General features: G+C 33.0%; 1 protein-coding gene across 3 annotated transcripts; it reads right to left on the reverse strand.

Moving 5' to 3' along the window:
* Positions 1–100: 100 nt before the first annotated feature.
* Positions 101–4254, reverse strand: LOC142633716 (uncharacterized). 3 transcript variants are annotated; one of them, XM_075807958.1, is made up of 2 exons: positions 4071–4254; positions 101–569 (listed from the first exon to the last, which is right to left on the reverse strand). In XM_075807958.1, exon 2 carries the CDS (start codon positions 558–560, stop codon positions 363–365), a length of 198 nt encoding a protein of 65 aa, XP_075664073.1. In that variant the 5' UTR covers positions 561–569; positions 4071–4254; the 3' UTR covers positions 101–362. The 3 variants fall into 3 exon arrangements, with proteins under 3 accessions (XP_075664073.1, XP_075664074.1, XP_075664075.1); XM_075807959.1 differs by having other exon boundaries at positions 101–607; XM_075807960.1 differs by having other exon boundaries at positions 101–620.
* Between the last annotated feature and the right edge of the window lie 14320 nt (positions 4255–18574).

Here is an 18574-nt window from a genome sequence, read left to right on the forward strand (position 1 = left end):
ATGATCAATTGTTATAAACTTGAACAACATTTTCACTCTTCATTCAATGTAAACCAAACAATGTCTATGCTCCAACAACATTTGCACTATTCATTCAATATAAATCAAACAATGTCTATTCATTTTATTTCAAATGGTTCGTTCATCAGCTTCCAGTCAATCTTACAATTCAAAATTTTCGTATATAGCCAAGTTGTTGAATGTAAATCCACAATGTCATCTCTTTTATTTCATACGGTTTATACATGGTCTTACATCAAGTTTACAATTCAAAAACTTCAGATATAGCCAACTTATATTCCACACACTCAACGGAACGTGGCTCTACCACATAATTACTAGGTAACCACAACTACAAAAGGTCATTTCGAAGGCTGCTTAGACTCATCCTTTTGTTCCTTCTTTGTTGACACAGCTGCGGTTGCTGCTGCTGTCATGGCGGCAGCCGCTGCACCTATCTTTGCACCACCTGCAGCCTTCATTACACCAGCTATTTTTGCAAATGCTGCTAGTCCTCCTACAAGTATAGCCCTCAGGGCAACTGTTGGTTTTACTTCCATATGTACTACCTGCAATTGCCAACACCTTTAAATTTTGATGGTTGTACCTACCATAATGAACTACGGGTAAATGTTAGGCGAACCACAAAACAGACAAGATACTTTTTATTTTTCTTTTTGGTCTGAAAAGAAGTTTTTAATGGAAGTTTTTTTAATCGAAAAATTACTTTAGACTACATAGCTAGTAATAGAAGCACTTCCTCCCCCAAGGAAAAGAAGAAGAGAAATAGGTCATCAACTACATAATCTAGGATGTCATGATCACCCTAGAATTTGAGTTGGGAACAGGGCTGGCACCTAAGTCTTATTCTAGACCGAAAAAAGACAACAAATGTCAAGATCTATGTTAGACCTGATTTTCATCCTAGAATATGTCAAAGTCGTCAAAACAGGTGTGTCCAAGGTTTACAAGAGGTTCAAATTAAAGATAGGAATATTAAAATTGATTTTACCTTTCTCTTACCTGTCTTCTTTTTTTTTGATAGGTAATCAGAAAGCTTATATAAATGATAGAAAGAAAGACATACAAGAAGTTCATGATGATGAACAACAAGAAAAAAGCTACTAGGAAACTAATCTAAGGGAGGACAAAAACTCAGAGAGAGAAGAGCAATTAGTAAAGCCCCAACAACGAGACCACTCTAAGAGACTACGCTGGCATAAAAGATTTAACTCAACCAAAGTCTTCTCTTTGTCCTCAAAGGAACGACGATTTCGTTCCAACCACACAATCCACATTAAGCACCCTGGAATCAAGTTCCCATATATCCGACTTATACTTTCCATGCCACTGATGCCAGCAAGATATCAAATCCGCCACCGATCCTGGCATAACCCAAAGAATCCCAAAGGCCTGAAGCATACAAGACCATAAGGAATGGGTAACAGGACAATGCAGAAGAAGGTGTTTAACCAACTCCCCATCCTTGCAACACAAACAACACCTATTAACCAAAGTCCGACCCTTAAGCATAAGGTTGTCCAAGGTGAGGATCCAACCATGAGCAGTAGACCACAAATAGAACGCCACGTGCTTAGGGATCTTTAGTTTCCAAACCCCCTTCCAAGGAAGCCAAGAATTCGAAGCACCCCGGATCGCGAGGTAGTAAGATCGAGTGTCAAACTTACCATCCCCTTTAAGCCGCCAGTAAAGGGTATCTCTCCTACTACCTTGCGGAATACGAGATTGGATAAGCCAGAGAAGAGAATACGAAGCAGCCAACTCTCAATCTTCAAAAGCTCTATAAAACGTTAAATTCCACACTCTAACAGTACCCCCTTCTGGAATCCACAAAACCTCAGAGATACAGGCATCCTTGACCGCTGAACACACATAGAGCTCAGGATAGAAAACTTTTAGAGTAGCATCACCAATCCACCTGTCAGTTTACCTGTCTTCTAAAATTGATGAATCAAAGTATAAGATATTATCTCCAACAAAGCTGATGCAGGGAACATGGTCACAATTAATACTGGTGGATTGTATTTGGTTTGGATTTTATTTTGATTTTATTTTGAACTTATTGTAATTGATTGCATTATTTTTATTTCTATTTGTTGTAACCTTGGAAGCCATTACTTAAACGCTCCTGAAAAAGCCTGGCACATTGAATGGGATAAATAAAATTTGAATTGATAATCATACTAGCTTGGTGGTTATTCCAAGCAACTACAGGTTCACCTAGGGCTTAAGAAGGTTCTAAGGGTTGAAGTCTAGGGTTTTTCCTGCTCTTCTTGTTTATTTTATACACGTGTTCCCTTTGCAAACCCTAGTACATTCTGTTTTCTGCAGGAAACCACACAGGTCATAGAGCTATTAAATAGTGAATTTGTAATAGGCTTGGCCTCCAGCTACACTTCAATTCCCCTTTTACATGTAACCAAATCAGCCGATATGGCATATTCCCACGAATTTGTTATGTTATAGAAATTATTCTGCACGTCTTGGTAGATACCAAACTGATTTAAGGTATTCAACCAACAACTTAATCTTGGAGTTCCATATCAAATCCAACACACTTTTCCATGCAACCAAATTCAGCCTTGTTGGCAACAGTGTCAAAATATATGATATTCAAAAATGACTGCTGACTACCATCCCACACCACCACCCACACTGTTATGAAGTCTCCACAATTGGGTATCCTGAAAAACCACAAACTATACTAGCTAAATCTGATGGCATCTCAACAGCATTTATTTTCTTGAGATAAAAAATATATATATTTCAGAAGACTATTGTTTTTTCAAGGCATTCCTGCATCATAACTACAATTGGAGAATAACTTCATATCTGGCAAATCACATCTACTCATGGAAATCAGCTGGGAGTGGTGCATTCAAGAACCTAATGACATAGGATAATCATCACCAACAAAGACTACCAAGAAATAGCATAGAAGGAAAGGACCAATTGCTTTGCAAAACTTGGCTCTTCCAGAAAAGGTCTATGTTTTCTAAGTTATCCAACAAGATTCACTCCCCTTCCACCTTGGTCTTTAAAAGCGATGTGGGCCTGATCAATATATTTGGTGTTAACTGTTAAGGACGGATCGACTGCATTATTCTCACATGTTTTCTAGTTCACTGTTTCAATGGATTGCAGCACCTTGGCGTGCTTGCAACAGCAACATTGTTTTTGCTTCACCATTCTCAGCAGCTCCTTGATGCCAACAAAGTGTTTCAATACTTAATAGATTATACCCACAAACGTAACATGGTATGTTCAGAAAGAACAACCCACTTCTCGGTAGAATTTAAAAATATGCTGATTAATGACATCCTAATCGTGGCAATACTAAGGTTGTTAAGAAAGCAACTACTGGAACACACCTTGCCCTGCCCTCTCTATTTTTCTTCCAGAAAACAGAATAATCTAAGATACAGCATTCTGGAAGAAAAAAAAAAATGCTGACTCTTGCTTAAGAAGAAGCAGAAAAAAGTACTTTGTACTAACCAAACATCACCTAAGTTTCCAGCCACTGATGTTGATTATTCAAACTGCATACAAATTATAAGAGACCCTACAAAAGGGCCAAAAATGAGGAAGAATACAAGCACATAAATTTGATCTGATATATGTTTTAAAATGAGTAACTCATGGGAAATAGCAACATTTACATCACATAGAACATAGGCATAGGCACTCAGACTCGCTGACACTACAAGAAGGCATGCATAGCTCTGCTATTTGCTCACATCTATGGAACCAAGCCTGGAAAAAGTAGTCAGCAGAGACAACATTGACAAAAAAAAAAATCGACTTTCTGTTCCTCCACATGACATTGATTTCCCCAAATATAAAACACATTCCTATATTCTTATTAGATTCTTTCTTGACTACAAAATTAGTTGGTTCCCATAAAATAAAGCAAATTGAACAAAACCCAGATGATAATTCCATTCATTTATCAAGTTTCATTCATCAAGAATCAAAATTTAGCACCAAATTTCAGAACCCAAATACCATATACAAGAAAATGTAAAGAGTTTTAGGGAGTGAAAACCAACCTAAAGAACTGGATCGTCTTTGATACAAATGTTGAAGTTGTTAGAGAGAGCTGTACTGATTTTAAAGATTGTACAGTGTTTTCCTCGTACCACGGAGCAGGTGTGATTCTTCAAGCACTCCAGCTTCTCATGGTAGAGCGAGGTTTGAAATATTGATGGTGTAGCAACCTAAACGACGACGTTGATTCAGGGAAGCCACATTTTAAAGGCTTTAAAAAACTAGGAGAATATGAATTTAAATAATAATAATAATAAATAAATAAATAAAAATTTAGAGAAAACTAAGTTATAAAAAGTTTTTGGTTATTTCATTTTTTTCAAAGAAATTTTAAATTACTATTTTTTTGGTAGAAAAAAAAAATTAAGTATGCTTGGTGTTAAAGTATTAAGTATTAACACTATATTTAAGAGTTTATAAAAGAGTGAAATGGTAATAAATTGACTAGATTAGAAATGAATGGAAATGAATTATGTAGTTATCGTTTTATTTTTTTGATATTGAAAGGAAAAAAATGGAATAGAAACTAACATTGTTGGGGAGTTGAATAGAAATGAATGAAAATAAATTTTTTTATATAACATTACTATTATGTCATTAGTTTAATGAATAATTAAATATAGAGATATAAGTATTTAAGATATAGGTATTTAATACTAGTTTTATTAACCAGTACAGCACAAAATTTGTTGTGGGTCCAGCCCATGTGATAGCCCATTCAATGGGCTTGTATCAAGAATTCCACTTTAAATAGAATTAGGAGTCAATGAACTCCTAGGAAAGCAAAAGAACTAATCTTATTTGAAATAAGAATCCATGGCTAATAGTTGAAAGACTCTTTTATTTGACTTGTATTGGGATTGTGGTGTGCAGCTAGGTAATATATAAATATAATTTGTGTTGAATAAGGGTGTGCCATATAGTGAAAGAAAAGAAAGAGGAAGTCGCACAAGAGAAAAGAGAGAGCAGAGGGAGTCGCTTAGAGAAAAAAGACAGCTAAGAAAGAGAGCTGTGTGTGGAGAAGAAAATAAAAAGGAGAAAGCAAAATGTTACCGCCTTTAAGAAAGATAATTAGTGTGTGTGAGAGCAAAGAAAATAAGATAGATTTTTTTCTTTAGCCGTGAAACATATACAAAAATTATTGTAATTGATTTGGTAATAGTGAAATTATTCGGAGTTTATCCCGTGGTTTTTCCTTTCAAAGAGAGAGGGTTTTCCACGTAAATTTTGTGTTCTTGTGTATGATTGTTATTTTGAATTGCTAATATTTGTGATAATATTATTTAAGACCTAACAAGTGGTATCAGAGCTAGGTTAGAGTGGAAGCAATGGCCGAAGAAGAAGGCAAGGGTTCGGGAATTGAGAAATTTGATAAAACAGACTTTGGGTATTGGAGGATGCAGATTGAAGATTATCTTTATAGGAAGAAATTGCATCTGCCTCTTTTGGGGACAAAACTTGAAATTATGAAGGATGAAGACTGGAACCTTTTTGATAAACAGGTATTAAGAGTTATTCGATTAACTCTGTCAAGATTAGTTGCGCACAATGTTGTGGAACAAAAGACCACAATGGATTTAATGAAGGCTTTGTCTAGCAGGTATGAAAAGTCGTCGGCTAACAACAAGGTGTATTTGATGAAAAAGTTATTTAATCTGAAAAATGAGAAGGCACTCCTATAGCACAGCATCTGAATGAGTTCAATACAATCACAAATCAATTATCCATGGTGGAATTGAATTTGATGATGACGTTTGTGCATTTATTCTGTTGGCTTCTTTACCAAACAGTTGAAAAGCCATGAAAATGACAGTGAGTAATTCTATAGGGAAAAACAAACTCAAATATGATGATATTCGAGATTTGATTTTAAGTGAAGAGTTTCTCAGGAGAGATGCAAATATAGACAATGCACAAGATCAAGATTTTGTCACGGAGAACAAAAGCAGAAGTAGAAGTAGAGGACTGAATGATCGAAAATTCAATTATAGGTCACAATCAAGAGATATATCTCAGTTTAAGAAAACTAAAGAATGCTTTCATTGGGAGAAAAATGGTCACTTAAGAAGAGATTATTGGCATTGGAATAAGGAGCAAAATAAAATAAAATATGAAAAGAATGATAGTGAGAAAAATACTAGAGTTGCTGTGATTGCTGAAGATGTTGTGGTGTTCTCTATTGAAGAGCAAAAGTGTGAGCATGTTTCTAATAATGATGTTGAGTGGGTTGTTGATTATGCAGCCCCCCAAAATATTATCCCTACAAAGGGGTTGTTTACCACTTACAAAGCAAGAGACTTTGGTATAGTGAAGATAGTAATTCTAGTTATTCAAAAATTGTGGGAATTGGTGATGCATGCATTGAAACCAATGTTGGTAGCACCATGATGTTGAAGGATGTGTGATATGTTCTAGATTTAAGGATGAATGTATTTTCTACATTGACTATAGATTGAGTTGGTTATTGTAACTACCTTGGTAATGGAAGATAGAAACATACTAAGGGGCCATTGGTTGTTGCAAGAGGACATGTATGTTACGATATTTATAGGACTTATGTGAAGATCTATAAGAAGAAGTTCAATGAGATTAAAGATTTTGAGAAGACTCTAAAGATGAGTGTTGGGATTAATGGTGTTGAAACCAAGAGGGTGAAATTCTCATTGCCTAATAGTGCTTTAGAAGAGAAAGTGGTAGGTGACGAAAAATATGAAGATGCTAAGGTTATATGAGATGATGATGAAGTGAAGGATCCTAGAGGACTTGAGCATGGGGACTAATATCCTCCATTAGAGATTGTTGAACTTCATGGGAAGAAGATTGCTGGAGAACATTGAATTATTATATTCAAGAATAATTGGAATTCTGATGAGGGGGAGCCAAGAGATTGGATTAAGGATATCCAAGATGAGATTAATTCTTTGAGAATGAAAGGGATTGATGCTGATGAGGTTTTCTCAGTGCTAATGAAGATAATGAAGAAGTTCAAGCTTGAAGTTGGCTTGACCGACGTGGATTCGAACTGAAGAGTTAGATTGAAGATCTCCTTCCTCAATGGGCTGAGGGGGGAGATTGTTGTGGGTCTAGCCCACGTGATAGCCCATTCAATGGACTTGTATCAAGAATTCTACTTCAAGTAGAATTAGGAGTCAATGAACTCCTAAGAAAGCAAAAGAACTAATCCTATTTGAAATAAGATTCTGTAGCTAATGGTTGAAAAACTCCTTTATTTGACTTGTATTGGGATTGTGGTGTGTGGCTAGGTTATATATAAATATAGTTTGTGCTGAATAATTGTGTGCCGTATAGTGAAAGAAAAGACGAAGCCGTATAAGAAAAAAGAGAGAGCAACCAAGAGGGAGCTGCATAGAGAAAAAAAGACAGGCAAGAAAGAGAGTTGTATGTGGAGAAGAAAATAAAAAAGAGAGAGCAAAGTATAACAGTCTTGGAGAAAGATAATTAGTGTGTGTGAGAGCAAAGAAAACAAGAGAGATTTTTTCTTTAGCTATGAGACATATACAAAAATTATTGTAATTGATTTGGTAATAGTGAAATTATTTAGAGTTTGTCCCATGGTTTTTCCCTTCAAAGAGAAAGGATTTTCCATGTAAATTTTGTGTTATTGTGTGTGATTTTTATTTTGGATTACTAATATTTGTGATAACATTATTTGAGACCCAACAAAATTAACTTAGCTATCCAAATCTAAAATTTAGAAATTCAAAAGGCAAAATCAAAATGACCCCAAGACCAAGAGCCTATGCATGAGCTACAACACTTTGGAGACTATGTTGCAAAACCTTGATGGGTCTATTTGGATTGAGGGGGAGGGAGGGAGGGAGAGTAGAGTAGAGTGGGGTAGAATTAGCTAAAAATTAGCCTATTTTCATCAAATTCTACTCTACTCTTTTGCACTCCCCCTCCCTCAATCCAAATAGACTCTAACCAATGAGGATGTAAGGTTGGAACCAACGGCTAGAAAAGAAGAGTTTTAGAAGAAAGAAATTTGGTAAGAGGTTAGAAGAGAGAGCTTTAGAAGGAAGAAATAGAAGAGTTTGTATGTGTCACTTCAACCATATTTCATTTCTTTTTTAGTAATCTAAATTTTCACCATAACTTTTACTCTTTTAGTTTTAAACCTTTTTTTTTTTTTTTTTAGATAGTTACAATATACTACTAATTTCGCAATTCGAACTCTTTCTCCCTAAATGCCAAGCATTTTATACATAAAGAGGTGCCAATTAAGTTAATTTAGTTTTGACTTCATTTAAACTTACGTATAGTATATTAAATTCCCTTGTTAAATTCTTGATAATGATAATACTGTGTGTTTTATTGGCAATGATAAACAAGTGTTTTAGGTTAATTAGAAAACCTAATGTACTACACTTATAAAGGAACCATACTTAAGTTTTTCTCTTTCTCAAAACTACTCTACAAATGATAATAGACTCTTCTCATCACCTATGCTCTCTCTCTCTCTCATTTTCTTTATTAATTCTTCCTTATGATGCTCTCACATAGTCACATTTTCATTAGCTCCTCACTCTTCCTTAAGCAAATCTTGAGAAGAACAAAACTCTTCTTCTTCTTTTTCATTGCTATTTCAGTTTATTTATTTATTTTATTTTTTTATCTTTTGATTTTCTCCTATAGTTCAATTTCCATTTTGTTGAGAGGTACAAAAGTGATTTTGGATTTATTTTTTTCCTATAGTAATTTAATATGACTGAAGTTAAATTCTATTTTTTAATAGTGGATATTGTTATATTTAATTTCTATGAAAATTTTTTCTTGTGAATGTCGCCTAGTTGTTTTTATTTTTATTTTTATATAATTATATTTAATTTCTATAAATGTTATAAACTTAAGATTGTTGAAAAGAATAGGAGAAACTCAAGGGAAAATATTTTGAGTACTAAAAAGAATTAAAGTAATAAAATTTTCCTAATAATAATCTTGAGGTATTTTATATATATGTTATGACGTAGTTTGGCTTTAAGAAAATTTTTTTATATAAAAAAAGAATTTAAAAGAAATTAATGCACAAAGACATTTATTTATACTTTGGATTTACTTTTTTTTTTTAGAGAGTTTCAACTTATGGCGTCCGCTCTTGATAATGCTCTTTATTATCAGATCAAGACACCAATCAGTTTTTGGTGTAGGCGGGGATTGAACCCCAAATCTCTTATTCAATCATTAGAAATTTTACCAGTTGAGCTAACTGGAACCCACATACTTTGGGTTTACTGGGAATTACAATTTATTTTTTTATTTTTAGAAACAAAGTAATTGCTAAATACACATACACTTTAATTACACTCTCTTACCAACCTCAAAAACCCAAAGTACCACTACAAAATGCCCTAACTCTTGTAGTAGTAGAGTGATGCTTTAAGCAATGAGATATTGTGAATTATAATTTACAAATCTATATGATAGTTTTACCTTGGCTTCACCTTCTTTATTTTTACTTTTTACCAAGGATATTCCCCCAAATTTTAGTATGATTTTTCTTCTTATCCAATAATTATCTTAAGTAAAAAATCTCTTCATTTATGGAAGGTCGTTACTAAAAACTATAATAAACTCTTATCTTTTTGAATTTTAATTTCCTACCAATATTTTATGTGAAATTTTATATGGATAAAAGATTGGTCCTTATATGCTTTAATCACCCATAAAATTTATGAGTGATGAAATTCATAACAAATGTATGTACATGTAAATATACTTTTTGTGGGTGAAGAGGAGATTTGGATTTTTTGGTGGTGGTTTGGGGTGTGGTTGAAGAGAAAAACCAAATTTCTTTTGGGTAGTCACTTAATTAGACTCCTTAGTCGTTAAACCTATGGGCTACAAGTAGTGTAGTCATCTTGAAAAAAAAAAAAACTAAACTTTAATATTGGTGGCGAGGGGTAATGTTGTTAAGATGGAAATATTGACATAAAACCTTTTGATAATAAACAAAACAAAAGAGGTTTAGTTGTAATAGAATTGGTTCAACTAACAGTGATTATAATCGTGTTTAATGTTGTTAGCTCAATTAGTAAAGTTTTTTGTCATCAAACCTTAGAATAAGAAATCTAAGGTTTGACAACAAAAATGCGTAGTCAATGGATAACAAATGAATATTCTTGTACTGCCCCTTATTGGTCTTGTGGGATAGAGGAGGCTAGGTTAGCCAGAAGATGGTTAACACTTATCAATTCAAGGATGCAAGGTGCCCTTGCCTTTTCAAGATAAAAATGGTAAAGAAAATGCCTTGAGCCAATGTTCAAGTACCAAAGCACTAAAATGCTAAAGTAATTGATGCCATATTTCCAGGAAAAGCTTGAACAACCATTAACAAAATGGTACGTGTACTAGAAACTGGCACAAATGGGTAAATAGAGAATACCTAGGAGTGTAAGACAACTTTCTACCCAAAAACATGTCTTCATAAAGTCCTAAGACCAGATATGAGGTTTATAGAAATAAAAAAAAAATGAAAAAACCAAAAACAAAAGTATTACCATATAGTTTATATAAGATCGAAAAGAAAATTTTTAAGGTGATAGCCTTTTCTAGTCTTGCCTTCACATAGACTTAAGTGACAGTAGGTCATTAATGGGCTGGGCTGAGTTGGGCAGGCTTGATCTATTTTTACTTGGCCCATGTGCACAATGGCTTGGGCATATTGGACTATTAACTAGATAACCGGCAGGATTGAGTTGGGTTGAAAGAGAAAAACCTTGCCCATGATCTTTAGCCACTTGGGTTTATGACTCTGAGAGAGAGAGAGAGAGAGAGAGAGAGAGAGAGGTTTGAGAATGTTTTAGAAGGTAGGGGAGCCAATTTGATAAGGAAGGTAGGGGAACCGGTTTGTGAATGAGAATTTTTTGGGTTTGGTTGCCAAGAAAATACATGAAAAGAAAAGAAAAGACAAGAAAAAGAAAAGACAAGAAATAAGGATTAATTTGGTAAGAATATGAGTCATATTTTGGGGAAGAACACAAAGAACATGATGATGTTCTTCCAAAAAAAATTAATGAAAGGAATAAAACAATTAATTTAATTATGTTATTTTATTTTAAAAAAAAAATTAGAAATTGAGAATTTTGTTTTAATATATTTTTTTGATGTGTTATTTATTTATTTAAATGCTAACATGGACTTTTTTAATGTTAATTAAAATTTATTATTATTTTTTTAATGGCCATGTAAGTGTTCTATGTGCCAACAGTGCATTCTGTGTGCCATGTAGGATATTTCCATTAGAGAGATGATGGTAGGTACCAAAAATCGGAACGCGTTTTTTCAATTTAAGGACTAAATGCGGTAAAAAAAAAAAAAGTAGAGACAAAAATGGGAATAGGGTCAATATGTAGGGACAAAAAAGGTATTTCTGCCTTAAAGCTTTAGAATTAAAAGAAATCATTTTTATAGTAAATTCCATTAAATACCCATAGATTTGGCTAATGCCAATTAGGTTCAAAACTTTTCAAAACTAATCAATTTTTTATTTAAAGCCAATTTAGTCCCTAAAACATTTATGAAAAAATAACTCATTGTTTAGGGACTAAATTGGTTTTTGGGACCAAATTGACTAGTTTTGAAAAGTTTTAGAGCTGGTTAGTATTAGCCCAAATCTCTAAATATGTTGGTGGAATTACCATTTTTATAACATTCCTATAATGCCATTTGTTTAATAAATGTTAAGATATGGGTATAGTATAGGTATTTAATAATATTTGTGGGGGGCAAAAAGATCCTGATGAGAATGTGGGCCTTTTGGGCCGTGTTAAGGAAGGCCGACCTGCTACTGGGTTTAGAATTTGTTGGTACTATGGGTCGGCCCATATGCCGAGGGTCCGAGGATCCAGCCGAGGGTCCGAGGATCCAGCCGAGGGTGAACTTATCCTCGGACGGACATCGAAGAACTTGGGGTTTCGCAATAAAGATTAGGGGATGACACGGTTAAGACCAATGGTTAAAAGGGGTAAACCCTAGAATGCCCCAGAAGCACTGGTGTTGAAGAAATGTCAAAGATAAAGGCTGCTACCTCCACATTAAAGAACCTGCACCTACCACCCTGGCCGCATTGATGGGGAAGTGACACCTGAACAGTGGAAGAGAAACTTCTGGTTACTATTCAAAGGCACTGGGAAAAGAAATATCTAGGTTAAAGGGGAGGTAAAGCAACACGTGTAAAAGGTATTCAAGAGAGTAGTATTTAAGGAGAAATCTAAGACAGAAAGGGGAGGATCTCCCTCTTTGGAACCTAAAAGAAAGAGAAAAAGAGAGAGAGAGAGAGAAATTATATAAGAACAGTTCTCGACTTACGTCCGAGTAGATTGATTTATAGCATTCTTTGTTGTTTTTAAGTGTTTATAATCTTTAGCTTGCTATTTAATCCTCAAACACTTCTAACCTGGGTTTCAAGCCCACACTCTACAAATTACATTGTTTAAGGCTCGTTGGGCCTGAGCCCGTAACTGTTCTTGGGGCCAGGTGCAATTGTGCACTTACAATATCTATTTTTTAGATCAATACAAAATAATGTTTTACTAGATTAATCCTTTCCTTTGATAATTATTGAACCAATTATATTTTTTTGGTTTTTTTTTATTCATATCGTACACAACATACTTTTTTTTGTTGTTGATAAAATCATACACAATATACTACTACAACTAAACCCAACATTTTTTTTTATCTTATTTAATTTGATTTTTTTCCTTTTATTTTATTTCTTCCACACGGTTATACTAGGTAAATAACCTAGCATAAAATTCTCCACCTCACTTCTTTTCCTAAGATGCATATTGGGAGACTCCATGTGTAGAGACACATTTATTATAATATATATATATATATATATATATATATATATATATATATATATATATATATATATATATATATATATATATATATAGACACATTTAACTCAAAAGGCCTAAGCTTAATGAGCTCAACTATGTTATATTAAGTATTAACTATAAGTGCTTGTGGGGTGTGAGGGGCAAAAGTCGGGGTTCAAATATCTAGGAGGGAGCTTCACGCACACATATATTTAGATTAGGCTAGAGTCAAATTTCTATTTTAAATATAAAAAAGTATTAACTATTAATCTTTCTAAAAAAAAGTATTAACTATTAATCACTCATTATTCTCATCATTATTTAATGTAGGACTTCACTTACACGCATACACCCAACATGGGGGCCAAATTTTCTTAAAACCCTCTAACGATGGTCCCCACAAGAACAAAGCTTCCCTCCCCCCCCAATAGCCAAATTTGGCTTTTCACCATTTGTCTTTTTCCATTCCTCCTCTCAACACTTCAGCCATATCTCATATACTTGTTACTAAATTTTCGCCATAACTTTTAGACTTTTGGTTTTAACTTCATTTAGAAGATTCATGTAATTTTTCTAAAAGGATTAAACTTACATATTGTATACTAAATTCCCCAATTAAACTCATTTGTATTAATTTAATCATTATTGATAATGATAAAACAGTGTGTTTAATTGGTCATGATAAACAGGTGTTCAATTTAATTAGGAAATCTAATGCACTATACTTAAAAAATGTACTATATTTAAGTTTTGCCACTTCTTGAAATCTACAAATGATAATAGACTCTTCTAATCACTGATGCTCTCTCTTCAATTTCTCTTTATTAATTCTTCCTTATGATGCTCTCACATAGTCACATTTTTATTAGCTCCTCACCCTTCTATATGAATTTCTATTTTGTTGAGAGGTAAAAAAGTGATTTTGATTTTTTATTTTTTTACTATAGTAGTCTAATCTGATTGAATTTAAATTATATTTATTTAATGCTTTCTAATAGTGATTTTTTATATTTAATTTTTATGAAAATTATTTCTTGTAAATGTCACCTAGCTAGTTTTGTTTTGTTTTGTTTTGTTTTGTTTTTTTTTTTTGAAAATGCCTAGCTAGTTTTGTTATATACTTATATTTAATTTCTATGAATGTTATTGACTTATGATTGTCAAAAGAATAGGAGAAACTCGATGGAAAAAATGACCATAGGATACTCAATTGGTTGTTTAGCTTGTTAGTATTTTGAGTGCTAATAAGAATTACACTAATAAAATTTTCCTAACAATAATCTTGTGGTATTATATATATAAAAGTTATGACTTACTTTGGATTTAAGATTTATTGTTTTAAAAAGTAATCTATAAGAACCTGCTAGTTTTTATTAAAATAAGAACAATTTGGTAGTTTCTTTGAGAGAAACTGGACCTCCAGAGATTAAGAGAATAAGAAGAAGAACTTAGAGAGAAGAATAAAATGTGTCATTACATTTCAAAAATGATTATACAATACAATCATAGTTCCTTATATACATTCTTCCAATCACATTTTGTTATTAGTAATACAACTAACTACTAAATAACTAACTACTGATCATCTATTCCTTCTAGCTCAACACTTCAATTTAGTACATATTGAACTCCAGGTCAGCAACTAACTTCAATTTAGTACCTAACTCTCTTAGACACTGTGCTATACATCCAACTAAACCAACTAGCTAGTCCCCATAAGCTTCTATTAGTAATGCACAAAGACATTTATGAATACATATAGGTGATACTTTCAATTTGCTTGGAATTACAATTTACAAATCAATATGATAATTTCACCTTGTCTCCACCTTCTTTCTTTTTATCAAGAATATTCCCACGGTTTTTATATTTTTCTTCTTATCCAATAATTATTCAATAATTATGTTTAGTCACAAATATCTCCAAATCTCTTCACTATAATAAACTTTTATGTTATTTAATTTTAATTTCCTCCAATATTTTATGTGAAATTTTATATGGGTAAAAGATTGGTCTTTATATGCTTTAATCAAGTGAAATTTATGAGTGATAAAAATTCATAACAAATGCATGTGCGCATATAAATATATTTTTTGTGCATGAAAAGAGATTTAGATTTTTGGTGGTGGGTGTTGGAGGGAAAAACCAACTTTTTTTTTTGGGTAGTCACTTAAAGACTCGTTAGCCATTAAACGGACCTATGAGCTACAAGTAGTGTCGTCATCTTGGAAAAAAAATTTAAACTTTAATCAAGGTGGTGATCAGAGTTAATGTTATTAAGATGTTAACATCTTCATAAAACTTTTTGATAATGAAACAATACAAAAGAGGTTTAGCTGTAACAAAATTGGTTCAGCTAGTAGCGATTATAATCATGTTGACGAGAGTTAATATTAATTATTAGCTTAACTGGTAAATTTTTTTGGGTCAAAACCTTAGAACAGGAGATCTAAGGTTTGACAACAAAATGTGTAGTCAATGGACAACAAGTGAATATTCCTATACTGCCCATTATTGGTCTCGTGAGATAGAAGAGGCTAGGTTAGTTGAAAGATGGTTATCAATTCAAGGATGCAAGGTGCCCTTGCCTTTTCAGGGTAAGAAGGGTAGAGAAAATGCTTTGAGCCAATATTTGAGAACCAAGCACTACAACGGTAAAGTAACCTGTGCCATACTTCTAGCAAAAACTCAAATAACCTTCAACAAAAGGGTGCATGTACCTGAAACCGACACAAGTAGGTAGGTAGAGATTACCTAGGAGCATGAGATAATTTTCTACCAAAAACAAATGTCTTTGTAAAGTCGTAAGATCATATCTGAGATTTATAAAAATAAAATAAAGATGAAATATAACAAAAGTGTTACCATATAGTTTATATAAAATTGATTTTTCTAAAAGGTGATAGCTTTTCACAGTCCTGCCTCCACATAGCCTTAATGGCCTGTTTGGATGTTTAAAAAAGGAGGGGGAGTAGAGTAGAGGGAAGGAGAGTAATTCAATTACCTTGTTTGGGAGTTTTTTAAGGAAGGAGGGGGAGGGGTTTGAAGGGGTTTGAAGGGGTTTCAACTACCTCCAACCCCCTCATTTTTAATTCCCTCAAATTGGAGAGATTTGGAGGGAGAGTAGAGCACATAAAATTATTGATAAAGTAAATTACCTAATTTACCCTTATTATATTTATAAAATTACAATGTTAAAAATAAGGGGAAGGGCTAATTACTCCCTTCCCCCTTACTAATTATAAAAACATCCAAACAAGGTAGAGGGTAATCATTCTCCTCTACTCTCCTCCCCACTACTCCCCTCCCCTCTACTCTCCTCTACTCTCCTCCCTCTCTAAACTCCCAAACAGGCCTTAAGTGATGCAAAAAGCCATCATTAGAAGAAATGTTGACACTGTAGGGACTAATCAAAATGACAAAGTTTAGTTACAAAATTAGATGTAACTTAAGGCTATAAACTCAATCAATAAAATAAAAATTACTATATATTTTGAAAATCTACCCATTGAATTGCATATTCTTTACGGTCTAATACATATGTCAAATTTTGTGTCAATTAGATATTATTTACTATATGATCTATAAGCTTATATTTTATACACAATTTTAAATTACAAAAATTTGCAATTTAAAAAATTTATCGATGACATAGCTATAGATTTTTAATTTTCTTGAAATTCTGCAAGTATGAAGGATATAAGAAGATGATGTAATCTAATGGTGGATTTGTCAAAATTCACCTCCAATAAAATGATATAGAGTAAAATTATAGTTTAAGGTTACAACCAATTTTGTAGTTGAACTTTGTTCATTGATTTGATGTGTTTATTTTGGAAAATTATTAAGTACTCCCGGAGTACCATAAATGCGTAGTCCCTCTTGTCACATGAATAGTGGGTCACACCATGAATTTAATTAGTGGAACCCATCATTCATGTGAGAGGAGGGAGTACACATTTATGATACTCCGGAAGTACACAATAATTTCTCGTTTATTGCTATTATTTTTTTTAGAAGAATCTGGCGTGTTTCATATGCATTGATGATTGAAAGTTGTTATATGCGTCAAAATACCCAAGTTTGAAGAAGATGGCGTCGTATCACTTATAACGATCATACACGTGTCAATTTGTTATTTAATTTGTTACATTTTGGCCCATACTCTGTTTTTTAATATAAGGGAACATAGCTTAATTTTAGTGTGTTGAAAGAGAATTATAATTAGGCAAACAATTGATACAATACCTGATGTCATGTACCTTAGGTTCCCTTATGAAATTCTCATGTACCTTAGGTTCCCTTATGAAATTCAATCACATGAATCTGAACAATGTTAAAACACATTCTTTTTCCTACCGTGTAAAAAACCAAGCCCTTTTTCTTTCCCTTCCATTGAACACAAGAAGCAACTCTCTCAAACCCCTCTTCTCTTTTTTGCTAAAAATGAAGCACCTATACCCTCTTGAACAAAAATCAATACAATTTTGGTAGGGTTGCTTGGTAGTTCGAGTATTATAGCATACATACACACGTACGAGCATACAAAAGCACACACATGCGGGGTATAGAAATCAATAACTTATTTTCTTTCCATTTTTTTATTTTAAATTTTATGCTTTGATCAGAATAAATAGAATATTTTCCTACAGTTTTTTTTTCCCTTCCCGTTAAAGATGATGATGGTAAATAAATAGAGAGGTGCTACGTCTACAACATTTTTACAACAAATCATAGGTGGTTAGTTATTATTGGTTCAAATTTGAACTTAACACTAAGATTACTTTTTTGCCCCAACAATAACAACCAGTAACAACCTGCCACTTAAGTTTTGTTGTAAAAATGTTGTAAAAATATTGTGGACATATCATTTCTCAAATAATAATGTTGTTTTGTTGCTATATAACTGAATAAGGTTGTTATGACAACCGTTTTATTGGGAAAATTCTTAAATACTTTTCAAAGTATGTGATATAGTACTTTCTCCTCTCATATTCATGATAGACTTTATCATGAATTTAATTAGTGAGATCCATCATAAATGTGAGAGACGAGAATATTATATTATTGTATTCGAGAGTACCTAATATTTACTTTATTATAGAAATGATCTTGAAAATTTATTATTTGCTCATTCTAGTTTCTTGCCCCCTTTAAATTCCTTGAGGGGTGAAACTCAGGTTTCACTGTTAGCAATCAACCTGACTATTGATAATAGCTTCCAATTTGTAATTTTTGAAAGTGACTCTTGTTGATGTGATCCATGATTTCCATTAGAGTCCCTTTCTACGATTAACTATTTTCCAAGACCAAATATTATATATGTTCATTCTCTTGTTGTGATTTATTTGTTTGTTAAAGCTGGCCAAACTCTCGCCTTGTTGAGTTTTTTTTTTTTTGGTTTTGGGGGGGGGGGGGGGGGGGGGGTGGTTTGTAATTGGATTTGGTCTTTTCATCTTGTCTAAATTCCCAGATATTCTGTGAAGAATGGAAAATGGGATTGAATCAGTACTGAACCCTTCCTCTCATTTGCCCTCTTAAATCTTAGTATATGTATTCACAAAAAACAAATTGTTCTTGTTGAATGAATATAATTTCATTGCAATGACGTGAAATGAGAAAGTCAAGAGAAATAAAAATTTGACATAAAATTGGAG

Source organism: Castanea sativa, chromosome 5, assembly GCF_040712315.1.
Source record: "Castanea sativa cultivar Marrone di Chiusa Pesio chromosome 5, ASM4071231v1".
Lineage (NCBI taxonomy): Eukaryota > Viridiplantae > Streptophyta > Magnoliopsida > Fagales > Fagaceae > Castanea > Castanea sativa.

Excerpts from the sequence above, each read along its gene's own strand:
- LOC142633716 (XM_075807958.1), bottom strand. The coding sequence starts at position 560 with ATGGAAGTAAAACCAACAGTTGCCCTGAGGGCTATACTTGTAGGAGGA.